The 23562-nt window shown below is 44.4% G+C and overlaps 1 protein-coding gene across 1 annotated transcript; it reads left to right on the forward strand.

The window, feature by feature from the left end:
* The first annotated feature begins 20 nt into the window (after nucleotides 1-20).
* Nucleotides 21-22189, forward strand: LOC115458078 (olfactory receptor 12D1-like). The gene is made up of 2 exons (XM_030187890.1): nucleotides 21-90; nucleotides 21246-22189. Exon 2 carries the CDS (start codon nucleotides 21257-21259, stop codon nucleotides 22187-22189), a length of 933 nt encoding a protein of 310 aa, XP_030043750.1. The 5' UTR covers nucleotides 21-90; nucleotides 21246-21256.
* The last annotated feature ends 1373 nt before the right edge of the window (nucleotides 22190-23562 follow it).

A 23562-nucleotide genomic window follows, 5' to 3' on the forward strand; every position in this document is an offset into this window, starting at 1 on the left:
CCTTTCCTTCAGGGCCTGAACTATAAAGTCGAATTTGTCCGGTCTTTTTCTTACCTAGCTACACACTGGTGGAATAAAATTCCGCATAATGTGCGTATAGAAACAAACTAAGATCATGGTTGTTCTACAAATGTATTAGTGATTAATGTTAGCAATGAATATTTACTGTTTGCCTGAATTTTTGTGAATCTAGGGTTTGCACTATTCTTGAACTGTAAGCTGCTCTGATCTAAGTTTTTGGTATCAGCAGCCTATAAGTGGCATTTGAAATGTAATGTAAATAACTCCAGCTAAAATTTGGGGTCATTTTACCATGCCAGAAGCTTCAAAGCTGTGGACTGATGATCCAAAGCCTGTCCTTAATAGGGCTGAGGGGTCAATCAGAACACCTCCCTCCCCCAATAATGACTCCCCCCCTCGATCACACTTCCCTCACTGGATCAACACCCCACCTCCAATCACATGCCCTACCACCAGATCAATGCCCCCATCCCCAATCAAACTCCCCACCAGATCAACAGCCCTAACTCTTGATCATACTCCCCCCCACTAGATCAACATCCTCATCCTGACCATAACTTACCACTGGAGCAACACCCTCTATTCTCAAATCATGACTTCCCTACCCCTCTAAGGCACCCCCCTCCATCACTAAGGGCTTAAAGGCCTGTGCATGGTGGTCTAGTGGTCCAAGGGCAGGAGTGATCCCCAATCACTCCTGCCTTGGCAGCACCATCTCCAAAATGGTGCCTTTAGTTGTAGTCTCATGCTACTACTATGGGAGGGACATTTTAGGCCCTTGATGTTGGGGGGGGGGGCTTAGGGGATTGGGGTCATTACTATCTGGGGGTATTGCTCTAGTGGTGGGTCATGGTTGAGGTGGAGATTGTTCATCCAGTGGGAGAAGAGTGCGGACATGGGGATGGGGGGGTCACAATTTAGGAGGGGTTCTGATGAGCCCCAAGGTCCCTTTAACGTTAGGCATGGAGCATCAAACCATGGCTTTGAGGTCTGATGCTCCCAGCTCAATTAAATAACACTGCTTGCAAGGTGGCTTGCAAGCATACTTATTCATTTACCCCGGAAGTCAGCAACCTTCATCACTGAGATACCACAGGTTGCTGACTCCCATGGTAAATCAAAGTGCAATATAAGTACGCCTTTTACCACACCTTGACAACTACCCCTGAAAAAACAAAACAATGTTTTGGATACTACACATAGTTTTTGTATTTTGTCTCCAAAAAATAAAACCTATTGAAAAATATCAACCACAGCAACTTAGACAGATAGAGAATCTGAAAGGAGTGCAATAAATGTAAGAATCCTTGCAGCTTTGGTGAATGTCCAAATTGTTCCACTGATATTCTTTGTGATGCATTGATTTTTAGTTCTTTTCTGTCAGATGCATTATCCAAATATGTCTTTGATGCAAATTGCAACCCTCTCTTTAATTTATCCTAATTGGGAAAAATGGTGGCATATAAAACATCAATAGAATAGAAGAGAAGAGAATTTTGGGTTTTTTAAATACTGTATGTTCAGCTCTCTCTCTCCTGATAGGCTTTCTCTACTCAGGAGATTAGCATGCAGATAACCAGAATATAGAACATCACTGTGAAAACTCAGAACTCTTGAACCAGAATCTTCTTTAATGCAAATTCAAACAAAGGAAAATAACTTACAGTTAGATGTGCTGGACAAGAGTCTCTGTCTTACAGAACTGGGAGTCTATTCCAGCTCACTCTGTATACCAGGGGAGCCAGGGGTAAATGCAGTGAATACTTTTTTTTAGTTTAATAATTTTTATTGATGAAAGCAGAGATAAAACAATTCCATATTAACAAGGATAACTCAGGCAATTAACACTGCATGCCTGTACTAATACAGCAAAATTGCTATCATCAATTTCTTTATTTCTTCACCCACCTCCCCCCTTCCCCTCCCCCCTCCGTATTACTATATTAATTGACAATGGCATATGCATACAAAGGTGTTATACATAACTATTATTCATAAATCTGCCTGTGATTTTGGAATGTATCAACTAGCAACCTGAGCATTATGTAACAAAATTTAAATAAATATAAATCACTGGTACCATTCTTTGTGCTTAGTTTTTATTCCTTTGCTCTATTATACTGTGGCTCTGCCAGTCAGCAAGTTATCACCCACTAAACAGGAGAACCACATCACATCTGCATGGTACCACTATCTCCATCAGGCTTTACTTCTTTCTTTTTGAAGTTAGTTTATCTGCACAGTGCACATCAAGGGTCCTATTTACTAAACTGTTCCAGAGGCGCATTAGCCTTTTTAGTGCGCACTGCGCAGGTGTCCACACTATTCTGAAGGCGCCCACACAGCATATGCCAGTTTGTTCACTCTATTTAGATTATGTTTCAACATTTTATTGATGGTATATCTTATCACATCAACAATCATGGGTGCACACAGTGTTGCCCTAAGATATCCATTCCCATAATTCCATTACAACATCCCTCATCAAACTTTTTATGCCTCCCATTCTCCCTTCTACCCACCCTATAACTCTTCCAACCGGGCCTTAGGGTCTTATATTCTTGGTGGAATCCCTCCTATTCTTCTTTCCCGTGAGTACTACTGCTTAGAACCCCCCCCCCCCTTTCCCCCATCCCTTTCCTCCCACCCAACCCTTTCCCTCCAGCAACACAGGATATGACACCTTTGCCAGCTCCTCTAGCTTGTAATCAGGAGAAACGCGCTTAAGCAACGGGGTCCAAGGTCCCCATGTTCTCTAAACCAGTGTATAGGTATCCGCCTATGCCCCCGTCACGCCTATAGTATGTGGGGAGGATCTGCTCATCACTTACTGCCTCAGACCTGTTATGTGTGACTACCCCCTCCTCCCCCAGGCCATGTGTTCAATGTTCGATATACTGTAATACCGATTTTAAAAGTTTAATAAGTAGCTCCTTCCTCTAGGTGTCAGGGTCTCCCACATTGGTTCCCATTGTGCCCTGAACCTCTGTCCCGGTGTACTATCTATCTCTCGGACTCCACATCGGTCAATTCGCATTTGCTTAATCATTTGACCCCGCCATACCTGTAGGGAAGGTTCTGATACATCTCTCCAGAACTGCAGAATAGAAGTAATGCCATAATACATTCCAATGCATAAGAAGGCTTTAAATCCCTCTGGCGGCGTTGTTGTGTATTTAAAGTTATTGAATAATATTAGTGGGTCTCTAAGAAAGGTGCAATTCCAAATCCTGTCTATCTCCTGCCCCACCCTTAACCAAAAACTTTTGACATGTTTGCAGCTCCAAAACATATGCCCCAGAGAGGCCATCTCATAATTACATTTCGGGCAATTTCCGTTTTCCGCAAATCCTGCCTTAAATGCCCTGCTCGGGGATACATGGGTTCTTAGGAGCCATCTGTACAATCTCTCTCTCTGCGGTATTGACAATCTTTGCCCGTACAGTGATTTCAGATACATTTTACAGACCTCGGGGGAAATCACACATTCCAAGTCACGTGACCATCTTCCTGCCAACCCCTTGTAATCTAGTTCAGCCGTTGAATCCTTAAGCTGCTGATGGTGAAACTTCAAAGGAACAGTAAGCTGAGCTCCCAGGGTGAAATCCTCTGAAAGGACTTCTACTACATCCTCCGTTAAATCTTTCCAATCGATAGAGGCCAAATAGTGTTTTAATTGGTAATACGCAAAATGGTTATTTCCTGAGATCTTATACTTTTGTTGAAGCTCTGGGTAAGAATATATCTTTCCTTCCTCCGTCACTATATGTGCCAAGTATATCATTCCCTGTTTTTCCCATTTACGAAATATTCCACCTCCCTGGCCCGGTATAAAAGCCGGATTATTACAAATCGACAACCAAGGTGTTACCCGGGCCGAGAAGTGGTGTCTCCTACATGTCCACTTCCAGGTCTCCCTGAGAGCTCGCAACAGTGGATGTATTTTGAATGCATCCGGGGGCGGAGTAACTCCGGTGTGTAGTAATGAACTAAAATGTATCCCTGGGAACCTGGAGACCTCCACAGAAGTCACCGAAAAGTCTGTAGTCCCCCGGTACCAATCATTTATGTGTCTCATTGAACTGGCAACCGTCAAGAACTTAATATTTAAAAGACCCATTCCTCCCACGTCCCGTGGTGTTGTAAGCTGCTCATATGTTAATCTAGGTTTTTTCCCTTGCCAAAGGTATCCCTGTAGTAGTTTAATAAGTAATTTGTCATCCCTAGATTTAAAAAAGAGGGGCAACTGTTGGAATACATAAAGCCATTTGGGAGCAATCATCATGTTGAAAAGCGCAATTCGTCCCCAAATTGTTAGTGGTAAGTCTCGCCACATGGTCAGTTTACATTTAGTCATATCCATAAGGGGACCTATATTGTCCTTGTATAATGAAGCCAAATTTTTGGAAATCATCACCCCCAAATATTTCAATTTAGAATCTACCCATGCAATGGGGAACTCCCCTTGCCAATGCGCCCTGGTAGTCTCATCAAGGGCCATCGCTCCCGATTTATCGTAATTTAGGGAAAACCCTGACAAATCACCATATTCCCGGATCACCTCCAGGGCAGTTGTTAAGGAGCGTTGAGGGTCAGTGAGTAACATAAGAATGTCATCCGCATAGGCTAGAACTTTCACCTCTTGCTCTCCCAGTCTCACTCCGCTTATCCCAGTATCCGAGTTTAGCGACCTAAGCAACGGTTCCAGTGTCAAGTCAAATAACAGAGGTGAGAGGGGACAACCCTGACGAGTTCCCCTTTCCACAGTAAATCTTGTCGTTGTCCCACCATTAACCACTACCTGTGCGTTCATGTCATTGTAAAGGGCCTGAACTGCTCGTATAATTCTAGTCGGCAATTTTATCCACTCTAACAACTCAAATAGGAAGTCCCAGCTGACCCTATCGAATGCCTTAGCGGCATCGAAACTGACCACCAGTCCAGGAATTTTCTGGTGTCTACACTGGGCCATGGACATCAATGTTCTCCGAACGTGCAGTACCGACTGTCTCCCTGGTATAAACCCTACTTGTGCTGGTCCAATGATTTTAGGAAGGTATATTTTAAGGCGCTCAGCTAGAATCTTTGCCAATAACTTAATGTCTACATTAATTAATGAGATAGGTCTGTACGACTCTGGTTCTTCTATAGCTTTCCCAGGTTTTAATAGTAAGGATATACACGCGGTGTTCTCGTGCAGAGGAAACTTCCCCTCCGAGATGACCGCTTGATGGTATGCGTATAGGGGGCCTAGCAGTGAGAGCTCCAACATTTTGTAAAATTCACCGGAGTATCCATCTACCCCAGGAGCTGAATGGGATTTTAATCCCTTAATCGCGGTTTGCAACTCCTTTAGCTGTATCGGAGAGTCTAACATAGCTATCTCTTCCTCTCCCAAATGCGGCATATTAGTTTTCCTTAGAAACTCTCCAATTTCTTGTCTCCCTTTCAATTTATCCTTTTTGTATAAATGCTTAAAGTGTTCTTGTAAAGTGCTCTGTATCTCTTCTAGCTTATTGGTAATACCTCCCTTCTTATCCCGAATTACTGGGATCGTCCGGTTTCCGCCCCTCTTATTAACCATCCTTGCTAAAAGTCCTCCGGCCCTATTGCCAAACCTGTTAAACTTATATTTTTGGAAGGTCTGATTTCTCAGTTCATTTTCATGCAGCATGGAATTGACGGAGGCTTGTATAGCCAAGTATCTGTCTTTATTAGTTTCTGTTGGCTGCGCCAAATATCGGCGCCTTGCCCCCGTCAATTGCCTATTCAGGTTAATTAAACTACGTGTTGACCTTTTCCTCCTAGCCGCAACATATGCAATCAGGTCTCCCCGTAAGACGGCCTTCCCGGTGCACCAGAATAGTTGGGGGTTAGATTGATGGGCTTTATTAAAATGTGTATACTCATCCCATCGGGCCTTTAAAAATTTTTGGAATGATTTATCATTAGCTAAATAACTCGGGAATCTCCAACGTCTAGACGTTGCCGAGCTACGTGCGCCTTCCCATTCAATCCATACGGGGCTATGATCAGAGATCAGTATCTCTTCCATTTTAGAATTGGTAACCTGAGAGAACAGTGTCTCTGACACGAAAATATAATCTATCCTTCCCCATGTTCCATGGGCCCTCGATCTGTGTGAGTACTCCTTAGTCTCTGGGTGCAAGTTCCTCCAAGCATCTATCACAGAGAGAGAATGTCCAAATTCTTTCAGCACTCTCCCTTCCTTGCGGCCTACATGCGCAAGCCCTCTCACCCCTGTGCTATCTAGTCCGGGGTCCAACAAACAATTCATATCTCCCATCACAATCAAGTCTTTATCTTGATATGGTGTCATCAGCCTTAACAAATTAGGGAAGAATGACCTCTCTGGTGGCGTGGGGGCATATACATTTAAAATATATAATTCCCTCCCCTGTAGCCATAATTTGACCAAAAGATACCGCCCCGCAGGGTCTTGCAACTCCTTTTTGACTGAATAGGCCAAACGTTTGTGAAAACATATCGCTACTCCGCTCTTTCTGCCCTCCGCTGAAGCGTAGAGTACCTGCCCAACCCAACTTTGTTGGAGCTTGTCATGTTCTAAGTCTGTTAACTTTGTTTCCTGCAGACAAACAATATCAGCATTTAAGTATTTTAGATGTTTTAAAATCTTTTTTCTCTTGCATGGGGATGTTATACCCCCAACATTCCATGATATTAATTTACAGTGTGGTACAGATAGGAATATGGTACCACTCTAAGGCAAAGTTATATCGTTTAGCAGCTGGGTCCCAGCCCCTCCCCAGCCGCCGCTTGGAGTGTATTAGCACTCCATCAACTGTGTCGGCCTTCACTGAACAAGTAACAAGTAAGTTCCAATTTATGTCTCTCCTGTCTGATATTATCTTAATTAGGAAACTTTCTCTTCGTGTCTCTAAGTGTGCTAACTGGTGTCCCTGTGTGTTATTTCTTTTCTGTTGTTGCTTTGCGCCCTCCCCCCCTCCCCGTGTCCCTCCCATCGTGATTGAACCCATGTGAACTTCTGTCACCTACATGAAGCCCCTGACGTGACCTTCCCCCCCTTTGTTCTGTATCACTTCCTCCCCCCTATTATGTTCTACTTTGATGTATGTTAGAGTCTGGTTTCCTGATCACATTTAAATCTCACATTATAGTAACTTAATCCAACAGTGCAACTGAGAATATATCAAACAGTGTAACTTCCAACATAGATAATAACAATAGGAGACCCATTCCCGAGGCACCCTACAAAGGCCTCACTCCAGAGGTTCCTTTGGGATATTAAGAGGCAAAATGCCTCGTGCATGAGCCTGCAAATCCTAGACAGTGTCATCACATCTACCTTTACCAGTCCTCAGAACTCCTGACCGGGTGGTCCATCACCATGGCGCGTGCTCCCCTGGACCACAGTCACTCCTGTGGATCTGACTCTTTCAGGTTTGCATCCACGAATCGTTGGGCATCTGGGACCTTCTGAAATGAATGCCATTGGTTTTTATGCTGTATCTTCAGTGTGGCCGGATATATCAGCATAAATCTCTTGTTTTTATTGGCTAGAGCTGCACATATTGGATGAAAGCGTCTCCTCTGCTCCTGGACTCCGGCCGAGTAGTCTTGGAAAATTTTTATCGGAGACTCCTCATATGTAAGGGAGTCTCGCCTCGTCCTGAAGCCCCGGAGGATCTCCTCCTTGTGCAGATAGTTGTGCACTTTGATAATAACAATCCTGGGTCGTTGCATGCCCTGCTGCCAGCGCCCCAGCCTATGTGCTCTCTCTATGCATAGTTCTCCGTAACTGTCCGACAAAGCCAACTCTTTTTTCAGCCACTTTTCCAGAAGAGGCCCCAGAGACCTCTCCGGAATCCTCTCTGGCAGACCAACAAGTTTTAAATTGCACCGTCGTGCCCGGTTTTCCATGTCCTCTAGCTTGTCCTGGTGCAACTTTAATTGTTCCTGCAGACGCGCTATTTCTTGTAGGTGCTGTGATCTTAAGTCCTCTATTGCCGAGATCCGGTTCTCAGTCTCATCCACTCTCTTCTCTGTATCCGCCATTGAAGACTCCATATTCTTCATCTGACCTGCCAGTAGATCAAATCTTGGACTAAGGGCCGCACTCACCGCAGCGGTAATCTGAGCTAGTTGCTTTTCAGTAAATTCTCCCACTCCAGTTTGCTTCTGGTCCGCCATTTTCTGGCTGGGTTTAGGTGGGGATGCCTTCTCCTTATCAAACTTTGTTCCCCTGCGCGTAGTTCCAGAGGGCATATGTTTCAGATATTGCTCCATGCAAAAGTCGGGAGAGCCCTCCGTCACTTCTTGCCCAGGCTGTGAGTGCAATTGTAAGTAGAAGTTCAAATGTCCAAGAGCCCTGGCCCGCGTAAGCCTCTGGTATAATTCGCAAATTAAGTGAGCTTCCCCAGAAAGCTATTTATGCAATGCGGGGCCACAGTCCTAACAGTCCAGGAGTGCCAGAGAAGCCCCCGGTGTCCTCCGGTTGCTCGTTCTCTTCCCCTTTCTATCTTGCTTGGTACTCAGGGAAGTCGCTCTCTTTAGGTTACCAACTATCACTGCGCAACCAATTCTTCGGATCAAGGCACCGACCTCCCAAGGCCCCGTCCGCCCAGCAATCATTTACCACCACTCCGGCCTTCAGTTCTTTACCCGCCCTGGGTGGATCCCGCTGTCCTTTGGATTGCTCTTCTCTTGTTCCTGCAAGTGCCCGGGACTTAACTCTTTCTCACTGCGCTGTGTCTTCCTCTAAATGTTACCTTCTCCACTCTGCTTATTGTCGCCATGCAGCGTGCGATTCCCGCCTCAAGTCGCCATTTTGTTTGGTGGGGCGCGTCTTCCGTTTATATTTTAAATTTCTCGCCGTTACCATCGGTTCCGGACGCTGTCCCATGTACATTAATTATCCCCCGGCCTTCCGCCAGCTTGCAGTGGGTCATTAGAACGGGTCGGGTCCGTCAGCTCGGGGCTTCAAACTGCGGTGCGACGGAGCTCACGGCAGCGCTGCCATTTTGCCGCCCGGCTCCACCGGAAGTCTCATAATCTGCAGTGAATACTTTTAAATTGGTAAAAACCTGGTTATTTACAGTAGCTTGAAAGGGGAGTATGTCACAGGTATAGCAAAATTAGCTTACTGTTCTTAGAAAACCATGCTGCAGACACGCTCTAAACCCCAAAATGGAAAGAGAAGGGGCGGACTACAGTCCATATACAGAGGGACAAGGGCCAGCCAATAGGTAAAGTCCCATAAGGCCTAGGGAACCGGGACAGGTGCTCAGAAAGAGCCTATCACAAAAGAACTACATTTATATCACTTTGTAGTTCTATCCTACTTAGACAGCACAGGACACACATAAACAACAAGCACCCTGCCTCCATGAATATGGGGGTAGCACATTGTATTAAATTAACATTTACGTATTTAATATCTGGCATGCACATAGCCTGTGGGGGGTTTGTATTCATGGGTTTTGCATTGGTTTTCAAAGGGAAAGTACGTATATATTTTTGTTTTGAAATTTGCCCAAGGAAAATATATCTGCAAAAATTTGCATTTTTCTTGACAAAAACATAAATAAATAAATAAATAAATAAAAAGCATATAGGATCCCATTACAGATGTCTGCAAAGCACTACATTTATGTGCCATTTACACACTTCAAAGGCATCAAAATTTGCAGTTATGCACATAAATGCACTATTCTATAAGTTCATGCATAAGTGCTATAGCGCGTAAATGCAGGGAGGTCATATACATTGGTGGAGCGTGGGTAGGTTATGAGCGTGTCTCCAACTTGCATGCATAACTTATAGAATACTATGGGGCTCATAATCAAAAGGTCCAAAAAATGGCATACGTGACAGATGGACATGTTTCTCACTGGAAAATCTTTAAAGTATTTAATCAAACTCCCCCCCCCCCCCCCCCACCCTCAAAAGAAAAAAAAAGTTTAATTCTAATATTCACCAAATAAAAACATGTTTTCAGAAGGGGTATTTTGGGGGCATGTCATGGGTGTGAGATGGGCAGTGTTACGTGATGGACATTATTTGTGATTACAGATAGTAAAACAATTTCCTGGGGCCATAAAGAATAACGTCAGGCCTACTTTAAAAGTGTCTTTGGACCCGTTTGTGAATTTGCTGAGTTGGAGAGTGCAGAGGTGGAAGTGGTCATTTGTGAGAAAGAGTGGACAGTTGCTGAGTGGTTTTTATTTACCTTTTTTTGTTACATTTCCTGCCTTGCCTCCCCTGTGTCTCTCGCCTCCTCAAGTCCTTGCCCACAACTGATAGCCCCCTAGCCACACCCATCCCTTGCTCTGTATCTGGCCTCTTTCCCCCACCAAACCCTCACTGTCCCCAAACCCCTACATTTCTCATTCTACATCCCTACCTGCTTGTCATCTGTCTCTGCGGGCCCGATGCACAAAACTTACCGGTCCAGCATCATGCGTTTTTGACCAGTTCTAGCCAGTTTCTGAAGGCTCTTCCGGTCACAGTAGCAGCCAATGAGAATTGTATGCAAAATTATTGTAATGAGCTGATTAGTATGTTAATGCGCATTCCAAACAATGCACAGCTGTTTTCCAAGCAATGCACAAAAGCAGCCCCTACCTTTTAGGTGGAAATGTTAACATGAAGTCAGGAACTTCTGGTCCTTGAAGTTCTTCATTGTTGCAGGTAGTCCAGCTCGCCCTGTCACCTCCAGCCACTCTTGGGTCCTCTGCTGCTCCTGTCCACTTCTCCCTTTTCCCTCCATCACAGCTCCACCTCCTTCTCTTGAGGGCAGGGCCGCCGAGAGGGGGGGACAGGGGGGACAAAATTCCCCAGGCCCGGGCCTCCAGGGGGGCCCGGCGCCGGAGTCCCACCCCACCCTCCGTCATCAGGACCTCGCACCTCCTGGGGCCCTGCGGCGCTTCCTGGTGCTCCCTTCCTCGTTGCGACGCTCTCAGCTTCATTTTTTTCCAGCTGCCCTGCATTTAAAAAGTTGCAGCGGCAGCGAAAACGCAGGCTCACCTCTTCTTTAAGCCCTTCCCCTTCTCTTTCAGCGTGCACTGATGCAATTTCCGGTTTCCGCGAAGGCGGCATAGTGCACGCTGAGAGAGAAGGGGAAGGGCTTAAAGAAGAGGCGAGCCTGTGTTTTCGCCGCCACTGCAACTTTTTAAATGCAGGGTGGCTGGCCTGGAAGGAAGGGCTGTCCCTCGTTCTCTTCATTTGTGGGTAGCATTTTTATTTATTCTCACTTATATTTTCAAACGTGCCGGCTTGTGCAGCATAGGAATGTACACAGAGGAAGTATAATAACGGAATAACTTTTGGTAGTAATTTGTCATTTGGAGGGGCTGTTTATAGGGACTCCCTAGCACGTGTTGTATTTGTGCAGACATTTTTTTTCTCCTGGTAAAGGGTCACTAAACCAGACATCATTTATAAGAATCAGGTGCTCAACACTTAGAGTTTTTATCTGCATAGTTATTTACTTATTTATGACACTTATGTGCTGGAAACCTGAGGGCATAGCTGGGGCTGGGAACTGAAACTCGGGGGAGGGGGGTGAAAAGGGGGGTAAGTTGGGGCAAGTCACTGGACATGGAGGGGAAGGGAGGGAGGACAGGGAGCAAAGGAGAATCACTGGGGATGAGTAGGGAGGGCAGGGGAGCGAGGAGAGTTGCGATGGATGGAGGGGAGGGTAGGAGAAATGCTGGACATGGAAGTGAGGGAAGACAGGAAGGAGATGCACATGGATGGAGGGGAGAGGAGAAATTCTGGATATGGATGGAGGAGAGGGGAGAGTTGAAATGTTGGATATGGATGCAGGGGAGGAAAGAGAGGACATGAGATGAACATGGATGGAGGGGAGGAGAGAGAGGATAAATGCTGGACATGGATGGAGGAGAGGAAAGAGAGGAAGGAGATGCATCCTGACAGAGATGAGGGAAAGGGAAAAGAGGAGAACAACTGCACATGGCTGGAGAAAATAGACAAAAGCTGGATCCACTCTATACCTCTTCCAGTCAAGTCCGCGGAGGACCCAGCTTTTACCTATGGATGTAGGGCAAGAAATGAAGAAGAAAGGAAGAAAGTAAAGAAATAAATGGAAAGGAAACCCTGGAAGTGGAGTTAAGGGAGCAGATAGCAACAGAATCAGAGACTGGGACCAACATGATCTGAAATACAGTCACAAGACAACAAAGGTAGAAAAAAATCATTTTATTTTCATTTTAGTGTTTGGAATATGTCCAATTTGAGAATTTACACCTGCTGTCTTATTTTGCAATGTATAGCAATGTTCTGTTTTTCTGGTATTGTGCTGCTTGCAGAATCTGCATGCTAATTTGGTTTCTGTCATTTTGGGTATACTGGGGAGAGGGGTGGGTGGGCTCTGAGAACTGGTCTGCACAGCTCTCTGCAGTTGCTAAGACCTGCCCTGTCCGTCGTCGACAGTCTGCCACCAGGCTGGGCCCCCTGCATTGAAATCACAGCACCTCTCACCTCCGTGTGAAAGCGCTGCAGGCAGCAGCAGATTGCCTCCCTTCGGGCTTCCTTCCCTCTCTGTGTCCCACCCTCACGGAAATTACGTCAGATGAGGGCGGGACACAGGGAAGGAAGGAGGCCCGAAGGAGGGAGGCAATCTGCTGCTGCCTGCAGTGCCTTCACATGGAGGTGAGAGGCGCTGTGATTTCAATGCAGGGGCCCGGCCCGCTGGTGCGCAGAGGGGGGACGGGTGGTGGGAGAGCGGTGGCGACCTCGGGGGGGGGGGGCCCAGGGGGTGGCCTTGTCCCGGGCCTGGCCCAGTCTCTCGGCGGCCCTGCTTGAGGGCTAGGAGCAGCTTTGTGCATGTATGAAAACCGTGTGTGGAAAAAAGCTGCACACAGCTTTCATACACACACAAAATGAATAAAAAATCCTCCATACACAAATGCCTCTTGCCCGGGTTCTCTGCCGCTGTCCAGTAAAGATGCGGTGGCTCCTGGTTTCCAACTCTGGGGCACTGTCTGGATAGGGGGACATTTAAGAAAGAAGGGCTGTGCCAGTCCAGTTGACGTACCTTGAGCACTGATTCCATGGATCGGGTGCAAATTAAGCACCTTCCTGTAGGCAGCGCTGACCTCCTTCCCAGGACACACCATACAGAATTTATATCTTTTCTTCCCTTGAAGTACACTCTTCTGTGTCAGCCCTTGCTTATCGGATAGCTTTCTTATGCTGCTCCTAAGTGTCTGTATTTTAAAAAAGTGTAGCATCCCGGGATTCCCAATCAAAACTAACATCTGCTCATAGCACCATTATTAATTTATTAATATGGCCTTACCAATTGACTGCTATGTGCATGACCTGAGGCTTTCCCTACCAAGTTGCATGGTAATGTGACGGCTGTGGCTGTGTTCCTGCGTCCACTCCAGACTCACCTTTTTTCAGTGATCTGGCTCTGTGGCTTCTCTGAACTACTTCATCCCTACATTGATGCATCTGCTATCTGGTGTTCCTGCTATCCGGTGTTCCTGCTATCCAAGCCTCGCTCTGGTGTTCCTGCTATTCAAGCCTCATTCCAAGTTGTAACATCATCAGCAAAGTCCTTCATAAAGCACCTTGGAACTGTCATGCCTTTGCAACAGGTCTTTTAACCTTGTCTTTGTGTTCCCTGTTTAGATCCAGTTCCTGCTTGGCTTTGTTCCTGTATGCCTTTATTCCAGCCAGTGGCGTACCAAGGGGGGGGCGGTGGGGGCGGTCCGCCCCGGGTGCACGCCGCTGGGGGGGTGCCGCGCGCCTGTCGGCTCTTCGTTTTCATGCTCCCTTTGCCCTGGAACAGGTTACTTCCTGTTCCGGGGCAGAGGAAGCATGAAAACGAAGAGCCGGCAGGCGCGCGGCACCCTCCCCCCAGCGGCGTGCACCCGGGGGGGGGGGGGTTCCTTCGCCGGGGGATCAGGGGTTCTTTCGCCAGGGGGGGCGTCACGCTGTTCCGGGGGGGGGGGGGGGCGCATCGGCGATCCGCCCCGGGTGTCAGCCCCCCTAGGAACGCCACTGATTCCAGCCTAGCTTTGGTTCCTGTGAGTCTTGTCCCTGAATGTCTTGTCTCATTCAATCCAGTCCTACCTGGATCCGGTCCTTGCCTTGTCCTTGTCTTGCTCTTTTCTGGACCCAGTTTTATTCTAGTTCCGTGTGTTGCCATGTCTCAGTTCCAGTTTTAATCCAGTTCCAAGTCTTGCCTTGTCCTGTCTGGGTTCCAGTTCTAGCCCCTTTGCCTTGCTTTCCTTGCCTCGTCTGGATCCGTTCCTTGTCTTGTCTATTGCACTTTGTTACCTCTGCCTTGCTTTGTCTAGTCTCCTGGTTTATTCTAGTCCTGTCTTGTTCTGACTTCTGCTTTGTGCCAGCCCGGGTGACTTGTCTGCCTCAGCTCTGGCTGCAGTCCAAGGGCTCACTATCCCTGAATTCGTGACAGGTAAAAGTCGGTTCGGCTTATTTGTATGCAATTACTTTTGAGAACTACTCGTTATTTCCACCTTGGTAATTTTTACCGAGGTGGAAATAGTGAGCGATTGTTTCTGGGGACTTTGGGCATCTCCCCCTCAGTGTTGCTCTGTTTGTCCAGTCCTAGTTTGTCACTGGGTTGTGTGCTGTTGCTGTTTATGTGAGTGTTCTGTGGTGTTGCTGGAAGAGTGAGTGCTTTGATCTGCTGCTGTGAGTGTGAGGACTGTTTGGTGGTGCTGGGAGAGTAAGTGCTTTGTGTTGTGTGCTGGTGCTGGGTCTCACTAGGTACAGTAGATGGAGGTGTGCACAGTGGTGTTACTACGGTTAGTGGGTTGCATCTGTGGTGGTGGGACACCTGCATGATAATCATGGATGCACTGAATGCTATTGTGGCTGACACTTTCCTAGCTATGGATGAGAGTTTGGAGGACAGGCCCCGGAGTAGATACCCCTGTCTGAGAATATCTCAAACATGGGAGCTAATTTACTTAAATCCTTGACTACTACCAATATAAACCTTCAAACTTAGGTATTTAGTTTATTAATCCAGACTAAAAGTTTGAGTGAGAGAATATTTTGGCACAGGACCTGCTTCTTGGACCTCACTGACCATAAGAACATATGCGTTGCCATACTAGGACAGACCGAAGGCCTATTAAGCCCAGTTTCCAACAGTGGCCAATCCAAGTCATAAGTACTCGGCAAGATCCCAGAACTTGGGATCTTGGTGGATATGTGGGATGCCCTCCGGCAGGAGGTGGTGGAGATGAAAACGGTAATGGAATTCAAACATGCATGGGATAAACACAAAGGAATCCTGTTTAGAAGAAATGGTTCCACGGAATCTTAGCTGAGATTGGGTGGCAATGCCGGTAATTGGGAAACAAAACAGGAGCTGGGCAGACTTCAACGGTCTACGCCTTGATCATGACTGAATAGATAGGGATGGGCTGGAGTGTAAATTTTGAGGGGCTTCGACGTTAGCTTCAGAACTTAGTACAAGAACAGTACTGGGCAGACTTCTACGGTCTGTGCCCTGAGAAAGGCAAGGACAAATCAAACTCGGGTATACATATAAAGTATCACACACCATGTAAAATGAGTTTATCTTGTTGGGCAAACTGGATGGACCATACAGGTCTTTATCTGCCGTCATTTAATATGTTACTATGTAACAGTAAAACAGATTTTATACTGCTTATCCTAGAGTACTGCACTTTCCAGACTCCATATTAATAATGGCTTATGGACTTTTCCTTTAGGAAATTATCCAAACCTTTCTAAACCCTGCTAAGCTAACTGCTTTTAACACATTCTCTGGCAACAAACTTTAGAGTATAATTGCACATTAAATGAAGAAATATTTTCTCTGATTTGTTTTAAATGCTTTTACCACATTCTCTGACAACAAACTCCAGAGCTTAATTACACATTGAGTGAAGAAATATTTTCTCTGATTTGTTTTAAATTTACTACTTAGTAGCTTCATAGTGTGCCCCCTAGTATTTTTGGAAAGAGTAAACAAGCTATTCACATCTACCTGTTCCCGGTGTGTTTTTTCTAGCAAAAAAAGGTGCTGGTACTCAAATGCTAGGCCACCTTTCAAGTTTGGGGTGATTTATTTATTGCATTTGTATCCCACATTTTCCCACCTATTTGCACCTATTTGATCACTGAGGGACCCACCCCTCAATAACCAGGTCCCCTGCAACTAGTTAATGCAGAATTGGTGTGTACAGCCTGAGCTCTTTAATTAAAACTTGGGGTTCATGAGTCAATTTTCACAGACAACGGAAAAGGTGCCGGTACTCAGTATGCCCAAGTACCCTCTAAAAGAAAGACCTACTCGTTCCACTCCACTCAGTATTTTATAGACCTCTATCATATTTCCCCTCAGCTGTCTCTTCTCCAAGCTTTTTTGAGATGTGGTGACTAGAATTTCACACAATATTCAAGGTGCAGTCGCACCATGGAGCAATACAAAGGCATTATAACATTCTCATTTTTGTTTTCAATTCCTTTCCTAATAATACCTAACAGAGCAGAGGGTTTCAATGTATCATCAACAAGGACACTTAGATCCTTTTCCATTATACCGATTTATTCGTTTTTGTGAGATAAACGTCTATCTCCCGATTTGGGTCGAAATCTAGGCGTTTTTCTCTTTCAATTATAAGGTGGACAGTCTACTTTCTTAGACCACAACAATCAGAAGGAGGGAGAGGAGATAAAGCAATTAAGGAGATAAAACAAGATAGACAAAAAGTAAATAGCCTGGCTCATATTCCCCCGTCAATTTTCCATTTTCTTAATGTCTTCTACACATTTACTTGGATAGCTTTTTAGCATCTATAAACTTTTTTAGCTGGTCTGGTTCAAAAAATATATATTTATTCCCTAAATACTTGATACAGCATTTGCAGGGATAAGCCAGCAAAAAGGTAGCGCCCATAGTTTTAACCTCTTCTCTGTAAGCTAGAAACGCTCTCCTACGATCCTGAGTAGTTTTTATCACGTCTGGAAAAATCCAGATTTTTTGACCATGAAAAAGTTTAGTAGCATTCTTGAAGTAAAGTCTTAAAATTGCATTTAGGTCTTGCTCGAAAACAAAAGATATCAATAGAGTCCGACAAGTTATCTCTGAAATAGATTCTTCCAGAAATGCTGATAAGTCTTTCAAGTTTATTATCACATGGATTCGCGTTGGAGATTTTATCTGGCAAATAGTAAACTCTGTTAATAGGTGGTATTGCAGATTGAGGGTAAACCAAAACTTCCATTAAGTATTTTTTAAGGAAATCCACTGGAGTAACTCCAATTTGAAAAGGAAAATTCAGTAACCTCAAATTTAGTCTTCTATTATAGTTCTCTAAATGTTCCAATTTTAAAGAAGTTTTCATTTTGTCTTTTATCAAAGCATCCATGACAGATTTTAACGATGTTATTTCAGTTTTTTGAGCAAATTGTTCAGTCTTAACAGTTTCTAAGGTTAATGTTAAAGAATTAAGCTTATTTACCAGCAATGCTGTATCTCGAGAAGTTTTTGTGACCGTAGTTGTTAGTTGTTGAATTGCTGCCCAAATAGAGTGTAGAGTCACCGCTTGGGGAGCTTGAAGCTCTATGTTCGAACCATCTGCGTCCTGGGGAAGAGTTCTACCATCTGAGGCCCTTTGGTTACCGACTTCCGGTCCCATCGAGTCCTCATCGCTCATCCGAAGGGCTGCAGGGCAAGCGGCGGATTAAGCTCTGGCGGATCCAACAGCGGGTTTCCTCATGCCAGTATCCACAGGGGTGCTCGTGGCAAACTGTAGGAGCGTTCGCTGGCCCGGAGGGAGTGATTGGGCCGACGGTAAGACACCCTTCACTGCACCTTTTCGCTTTGTATGCGGCATATTGGAAGAAGGTAATAATTGAACAGAGCTCAGCGTTAGCCTCCACAGAGCCTCAAGCTCGAGCCGCCATCTTGACCAAAATATAACTACTCTTTATTGCTCACCACATTCTCACTCAAACAATTGATCTCACATATACCATCAAGTCTCTTTAAGTGTTCAAACATATGAACTGTAAAATACATAAGTGCCCCACATCACATGTAGTTCACAGCAAGTCTTCTCTGCTACAACCACCCTGGTTGTTCTAGCTGTGTGATCTACACACCTCTACATCCCAGAAAAGGTTGCCAAGGTCTTCAGGGCCTGCTGCATGCTGTACAACTTGACACAGCAAAGAAGACAGCCCCTGCCAGAGGACATATGGAAAAGCAGCAGCAGCAGCAGCAGCCAGACCAAGAAGATGATAATGCTCCCCTTGTCCACAGAGCTGACCAGGGACCACACCATCTGGAGGTCTGTGCCAAACAAAGACTCATACAGAGAATTTTTTCAATAAATTTAAGTGCAGTATTTATTTTCTCACATCTTTTATATCCCCACTACTACCGCTGTCATCATTAACCTCTCTCCCCTACCCAGACCCCCACACCTCCTCCCCCTAGTGTACACACATACCCCCCCAAACCCCCTTCTCCCAGCACACACATACTCAACCCCCTCCCCAGAACACCCCCAAACCCTCTCCCCAGCACACATACACACCTAGACATACCCACAATCCTCCCCAACACATATACACATAAACCCCCTCCCCCCAGCAAACACACACACATACCTCCCCCTCAGCATATACCACCACAGCATGATAATTAGGTGACTCACAGCCCTACCTCATCTTTCCCCCCTTCCCCTCTCTCATCCCCTCTGGGGGGGCTACCTCTTCCCATCTTTCTCTCTTTCTCTGGGGATAGTGCAGGCCTTGAAGGAGCAAAGACAATATCAGAGTCCTCCCCAGTGGGGTGGACTCTGCCCTCAGAGTCCTCCCCAGTGGGGTGGACTCTGCCCTCAGAGTCCTTAGGAGATGCAGCTGCCTCTGCTCCTCCATGGAAATCTGGCCACCTGGTTGGCCATGTGGCTGAGTAGTTGCTGGGCCCAGCATCCAGCAAGCCAGTGCTACCTCTGAGGGATGTGGCCTCAAGGCTGACCCACTGGCCTTGGGTCCTGTGAGTGGTTGCTTCTCTGCAGCTGAAGCAGTTGCTGTGTGTGTACTTGCTTGTACGAGTCAGTAAGCAGGACACATGAAATGGAGAGCAGACTCAGAAAAAAAGAAAAATAGTCGGTTGTCTACCGAAGAAGCAGTTTTGTGAAACAGAAACGCTCCATTGGGATAACCGCTGACAGAATTTTTCAAAACTAAGATAACTGTTGGTATACTCTCACCTATATTTTATAATGCCCTGGCAGCTAAACACAATACAGGAAAAACAAACATTAAAATGATTTATATAAAAGAAAACCATATAGGGGCCAGCATAGTTAAGAAAATCTGGAGGTTTTTAAGACCTGTGAAGAAGTTCCTCGGCAATGCTGTGAAAAACAATCATGAGAAAAGAGCCGAACATTGAAGTCTTTTCCTCCTATAAAAAGAAATCATTAATAATTACTCTTGCCATTGATATTATATGTGTATCTAAGATAAATTAGGCATGCCAATTTTATTTATTTATTGGGATTTGTTAACTGCCTTTATGAAGAGATTCACCCAAGGCAGTGTACAACAGGTACAGTTTAACATCAAACTTACAATTTTGTTAACAGCATAACAATAGTAAAATGAACAAGTATAAACATAAATACAATGAATGGTGAAACTTGAAAACAGCAAATTGAAACCTAATAGTAGGACTACCATGAAACAGGATCAAAAATATACACATTTACAGCATTGAAATTCAAATAACAGAGATGTAATACAATGCCAGCATAATAGTAATAGAATATCTAATATTTGGGTTTATACTAGTATTCTGTAATGGCATCTTGGTGCATCTCATTATAGAATTGTTGCTCAGTGAGCAACATCTGCACACCAAACTGAAGGTGCTAAGTTATAGAATTGCCCCCTAGTGTATGCATGGTAACTCTTTGCGCATGGTCAATGTAACTATTACTGCATTTGCAATGACAGCACATGTTAATTCTTTCACTAACTACAGGCCATATTATGGGATGGAGAATGAACATTAACAGCATATTGCAGTTAGTGCACAATGCTGTATATCAAAGAAGTCAAGTTATCTGGTTTCATGCTGGAGATTTTAGGGCAATCCTGTATTTGGATGTATTTTGTGACTTGCAGAACTGATTTGAATGGGCAGGATCAGGCACTACAAATCCCACACTGCTTTGGGATGCAAGTTCAAAACCTGAATTGGCCAAAAAGTCTTCCGCTTGGACCTGGGTAAATCAGTATCTCTGTTACTGCGCACTGTCAGTCATGCAGTTAGTTTGACATACTTACTGCCTTCTAAATAGAAGGCAGGTACGTGCATCTGTTCTCACTGTAATTGCACTTGCCACATTTTTCTATGTTATAACTTATAAAAACAGGCTGAGAATGCCCCCAACATTTACCATACAGACATTGCACTACCATTGGCCACTTACCATCTGGTAAGTGCAAAATGTTACCACATTTTAGTAAAAAGCTACATTCTTTTGAAATTAGAAAACTATTGAGGCAATTCTATAGATGGGCACATAGAACTATGCGCCATTTGTGTGCATCATTGACACCAGTAATCTGCAGTTCTAGGTGCTATTCTTTAAGGGCCTCTTTTATCAAGCTGTGTTAGCGGTTCCTGTGTGGCAATGCTGATGGAGCCCATTCAAAATGAATAGGCTTTGTCGGCATTACTGCACCAGGATCCACTAGTACGGCTTGATAAGAGTCCCTTTAAGGTAGCATCTAAGTTCTACTTCTATAGCACATAACTGCAAAGGGCATACATATGGGCTGAGCATGGGTGGACCATGGGCATGTTGCTAAACGAAATGCACAACTTATAGACTATTATAAGTTGGTGCATCTAGGTATGCCCTCTTACATCAGCCATTGACGTGGTGTAAATGATCATGCCTAATGTTTGGTGCACCAAAGCGGCTTAGTGTTTGTATTCTATAACAGTTTAGTCATGAAGTGCCATTATAGAATTATCACTAAGCACACCCCATTGTGGCATCTATTTCTTGACACCTAATTATAGAATTACCCTCATGTGTATCATTGCCTCCCTTGACTTTTTCCCACTCATGAAAATGTATTGTGAAGTAACATGCTTACTTTTACTTGCATACTGGACAATTAAAAAAAATAACCTTTTTCAAAATTGGTCTTTTGCCTTGCAGAAGTCACTTAGATGGAAACAGGAAATGGAAGTAGTGTGACAGAATTCATCCTCCTAGGATTTACAGATGATCCAGAGTTGCAGATATTTCTTTTTGCACTGTTTTCTGTTTTCTACTTGATCACCTTGGTGGGAAATTTCATTATAATCATGTTAGCAATTACTGACCCTCACCTTCATAATCCCATGTACTTTTTTCTTACCAACCTCTCTTTTCTAGACATTTGCTATTCATCTGTCACTGTTCCAAAACTTTTGGTTAATTTTCTATCAGAAAGCAAAACCATCACCTTCCAAGGGTGCATCACACAGCTACATTTCTTCCATTTCTTTGGGAGTACAGAGGCCATAATTCTTAGTGCCATGTCATATGACCGCTATGTAGCAATCTGCAGTCCCTTACACTATTCAATTGTTATGAACAGAAAAGTCTGTATTATGCTGGCATTAAGCTCTTGGTTAACTGGCTTTCTCTATTCAATGATGCACACTTCTTTAACAGCCAAATTACCTTTCTGCAAATCTAATAAAATTAGTCATTTCTATTGTGATATTAAACCTTTGTTGAAGCTGGCATGTACCAACACTCAACTCAACGAGCATCTGCTAAATATTGTCACTGGATTTGTAGCACTTGGCTCCTTTTCATTAATCTTAACATCTTATGCTTACATTGGTTCCTCTATTCTTAAAATGCATTCAGTTCATGGACGACAGAAGGCTATCTCTACTTGTGCCTCTCATCTGACTGTTGTTCTGTTCTATCATGGGACAGCTATCTTTACCTACCTGACACCCTCATCAGCATACTCACTTGAACAAGATAAAATATCTGCAATTTTGTTCACTGTCTTAACTCCAACATTGAATCCTATTATCTATACTTTGAGGAACAAGGAAGTTAAAGTCTCCTTCAGAAGAACAATGTTCAGAAAACTATTATAAGAAGATATTTGATTTGCACAGACACCTTTAAAAATGAACATGAAACAGAAGTTCAAGATCTCCATTATTTTTCCATCCATGAATTGGGAAGAAGTTTATACAAAACAATATCTCCAAACTAACACATCTATCACCTTGTTATAGTGGAGTTAGGAGAAGGATAGAGTTACCATGGTGAACATTGTTGCGTGCAATTTATTCTTCCACCTTTCCTTTTGTTGTACCATACAGATATGCTAACAACTCAAGGTTGAACTTCAGACAGATTTATTTCAGCCTGGTTTACATGCAATAGAATATTTGGATTTTACCACTATCAGCTAGGAAAACATTCCAGATTTTTCAAAATTCTAATACATATTTAAGAAATTTATTTCAAGTAACTTCACCTAATTGGTTTGACAAAATAACATACTTTTTCCAGGTTTACTGCTGGGGCAGTCTGTGGGCAGAGCCTCAGAGAAGCATAGACTTAACCAGTTAGCAGTCATATTCAGAATGTTAACTGGTTAAGTAAGCAACTAAAGTTAGGACAGCAAAAAAGGTGTTCTGATCATTCTCTGTCTCTCTCTCTCTTCCCCCCCCCCCCCCCCCCCCCACTAAAGGATGATACATCAAGGCAGAGTGATCCCATTATGGGGCCAGACCCACAATAGGGAGGAGTGAGTGGACATCGCTCCTGCCTTCATTACCCACTAGACCACCAGGGTCTTTCCAGGTAGGCTCAGGAGACCTATGTGATGGGGGAGAGGGTGGGGGCTCCACCTTGAAGCATCATCCTTGGGGGGAGGGAAGGAGGAGGATTGGGGGAAAGTGATCAGAGGCACCTGCACTTACTTATACGGTTCCAAGCTGATATTCAACCAGGGCCAGATTAAGTGTCTTACACAGGTCGTAGATGAATTTTGGCTGGGACCCGCATAAGCTCTGGCAGCTCATGCAGTTGAAATTAGCACTAGATATTCAGTGCCAGTGCCCACACATGGCCCACCACTGAATATCCAGGGTTAATTCTGCCCATGACAAACAACATTTAAAAAAATCGCTGATTGCCATGGGCTGAATATTGACCAGAATGTAATTTATAATGATAAAAGCGTATTACCTGTTTAAACTGACAGTCTGAAAACTGCCCATCCTTAATGTAACTAAACAGTCTGGCATTGTTCCTGCAAATTCTAAATCACATTGAGAGGCTTTGTTCTTGGGTATTTCTAGGCTGGGAAAAGAAATAAATGTATATTTATTTATTTCATTTATAAATTGCCTATAATTCCCAGAAACTCTAGATGATGTTTAATCTTTAAAACATACACCATCATTAGTAAATAATTTCATCTGTTTATTAATTTCAATAAGACGTTCAACAAGAA

This window comes from Microcaecilia unicolor, chromosome 14 (assembly GCF_901765095.1).
Source record: "Microcaecilia unicolor chromosome 14, aMicUni1.1, whole genome shotgun sequence".
NCBI lineage: Eukaryota > Metazoa > Chordata > Amphibia > Gymnophiona > Siphonopidae > Microcaecilia > Microcaecilia unicolor.

Coding starts and splice junctions, on each gene's coding strand:
- LOC115458078 (XM_030187890.1), top strand. CDS start 21,257: ATGGAAACAGGAAATGGAAGTAGTGTGACAGAATTCATCCTCCTAGGA.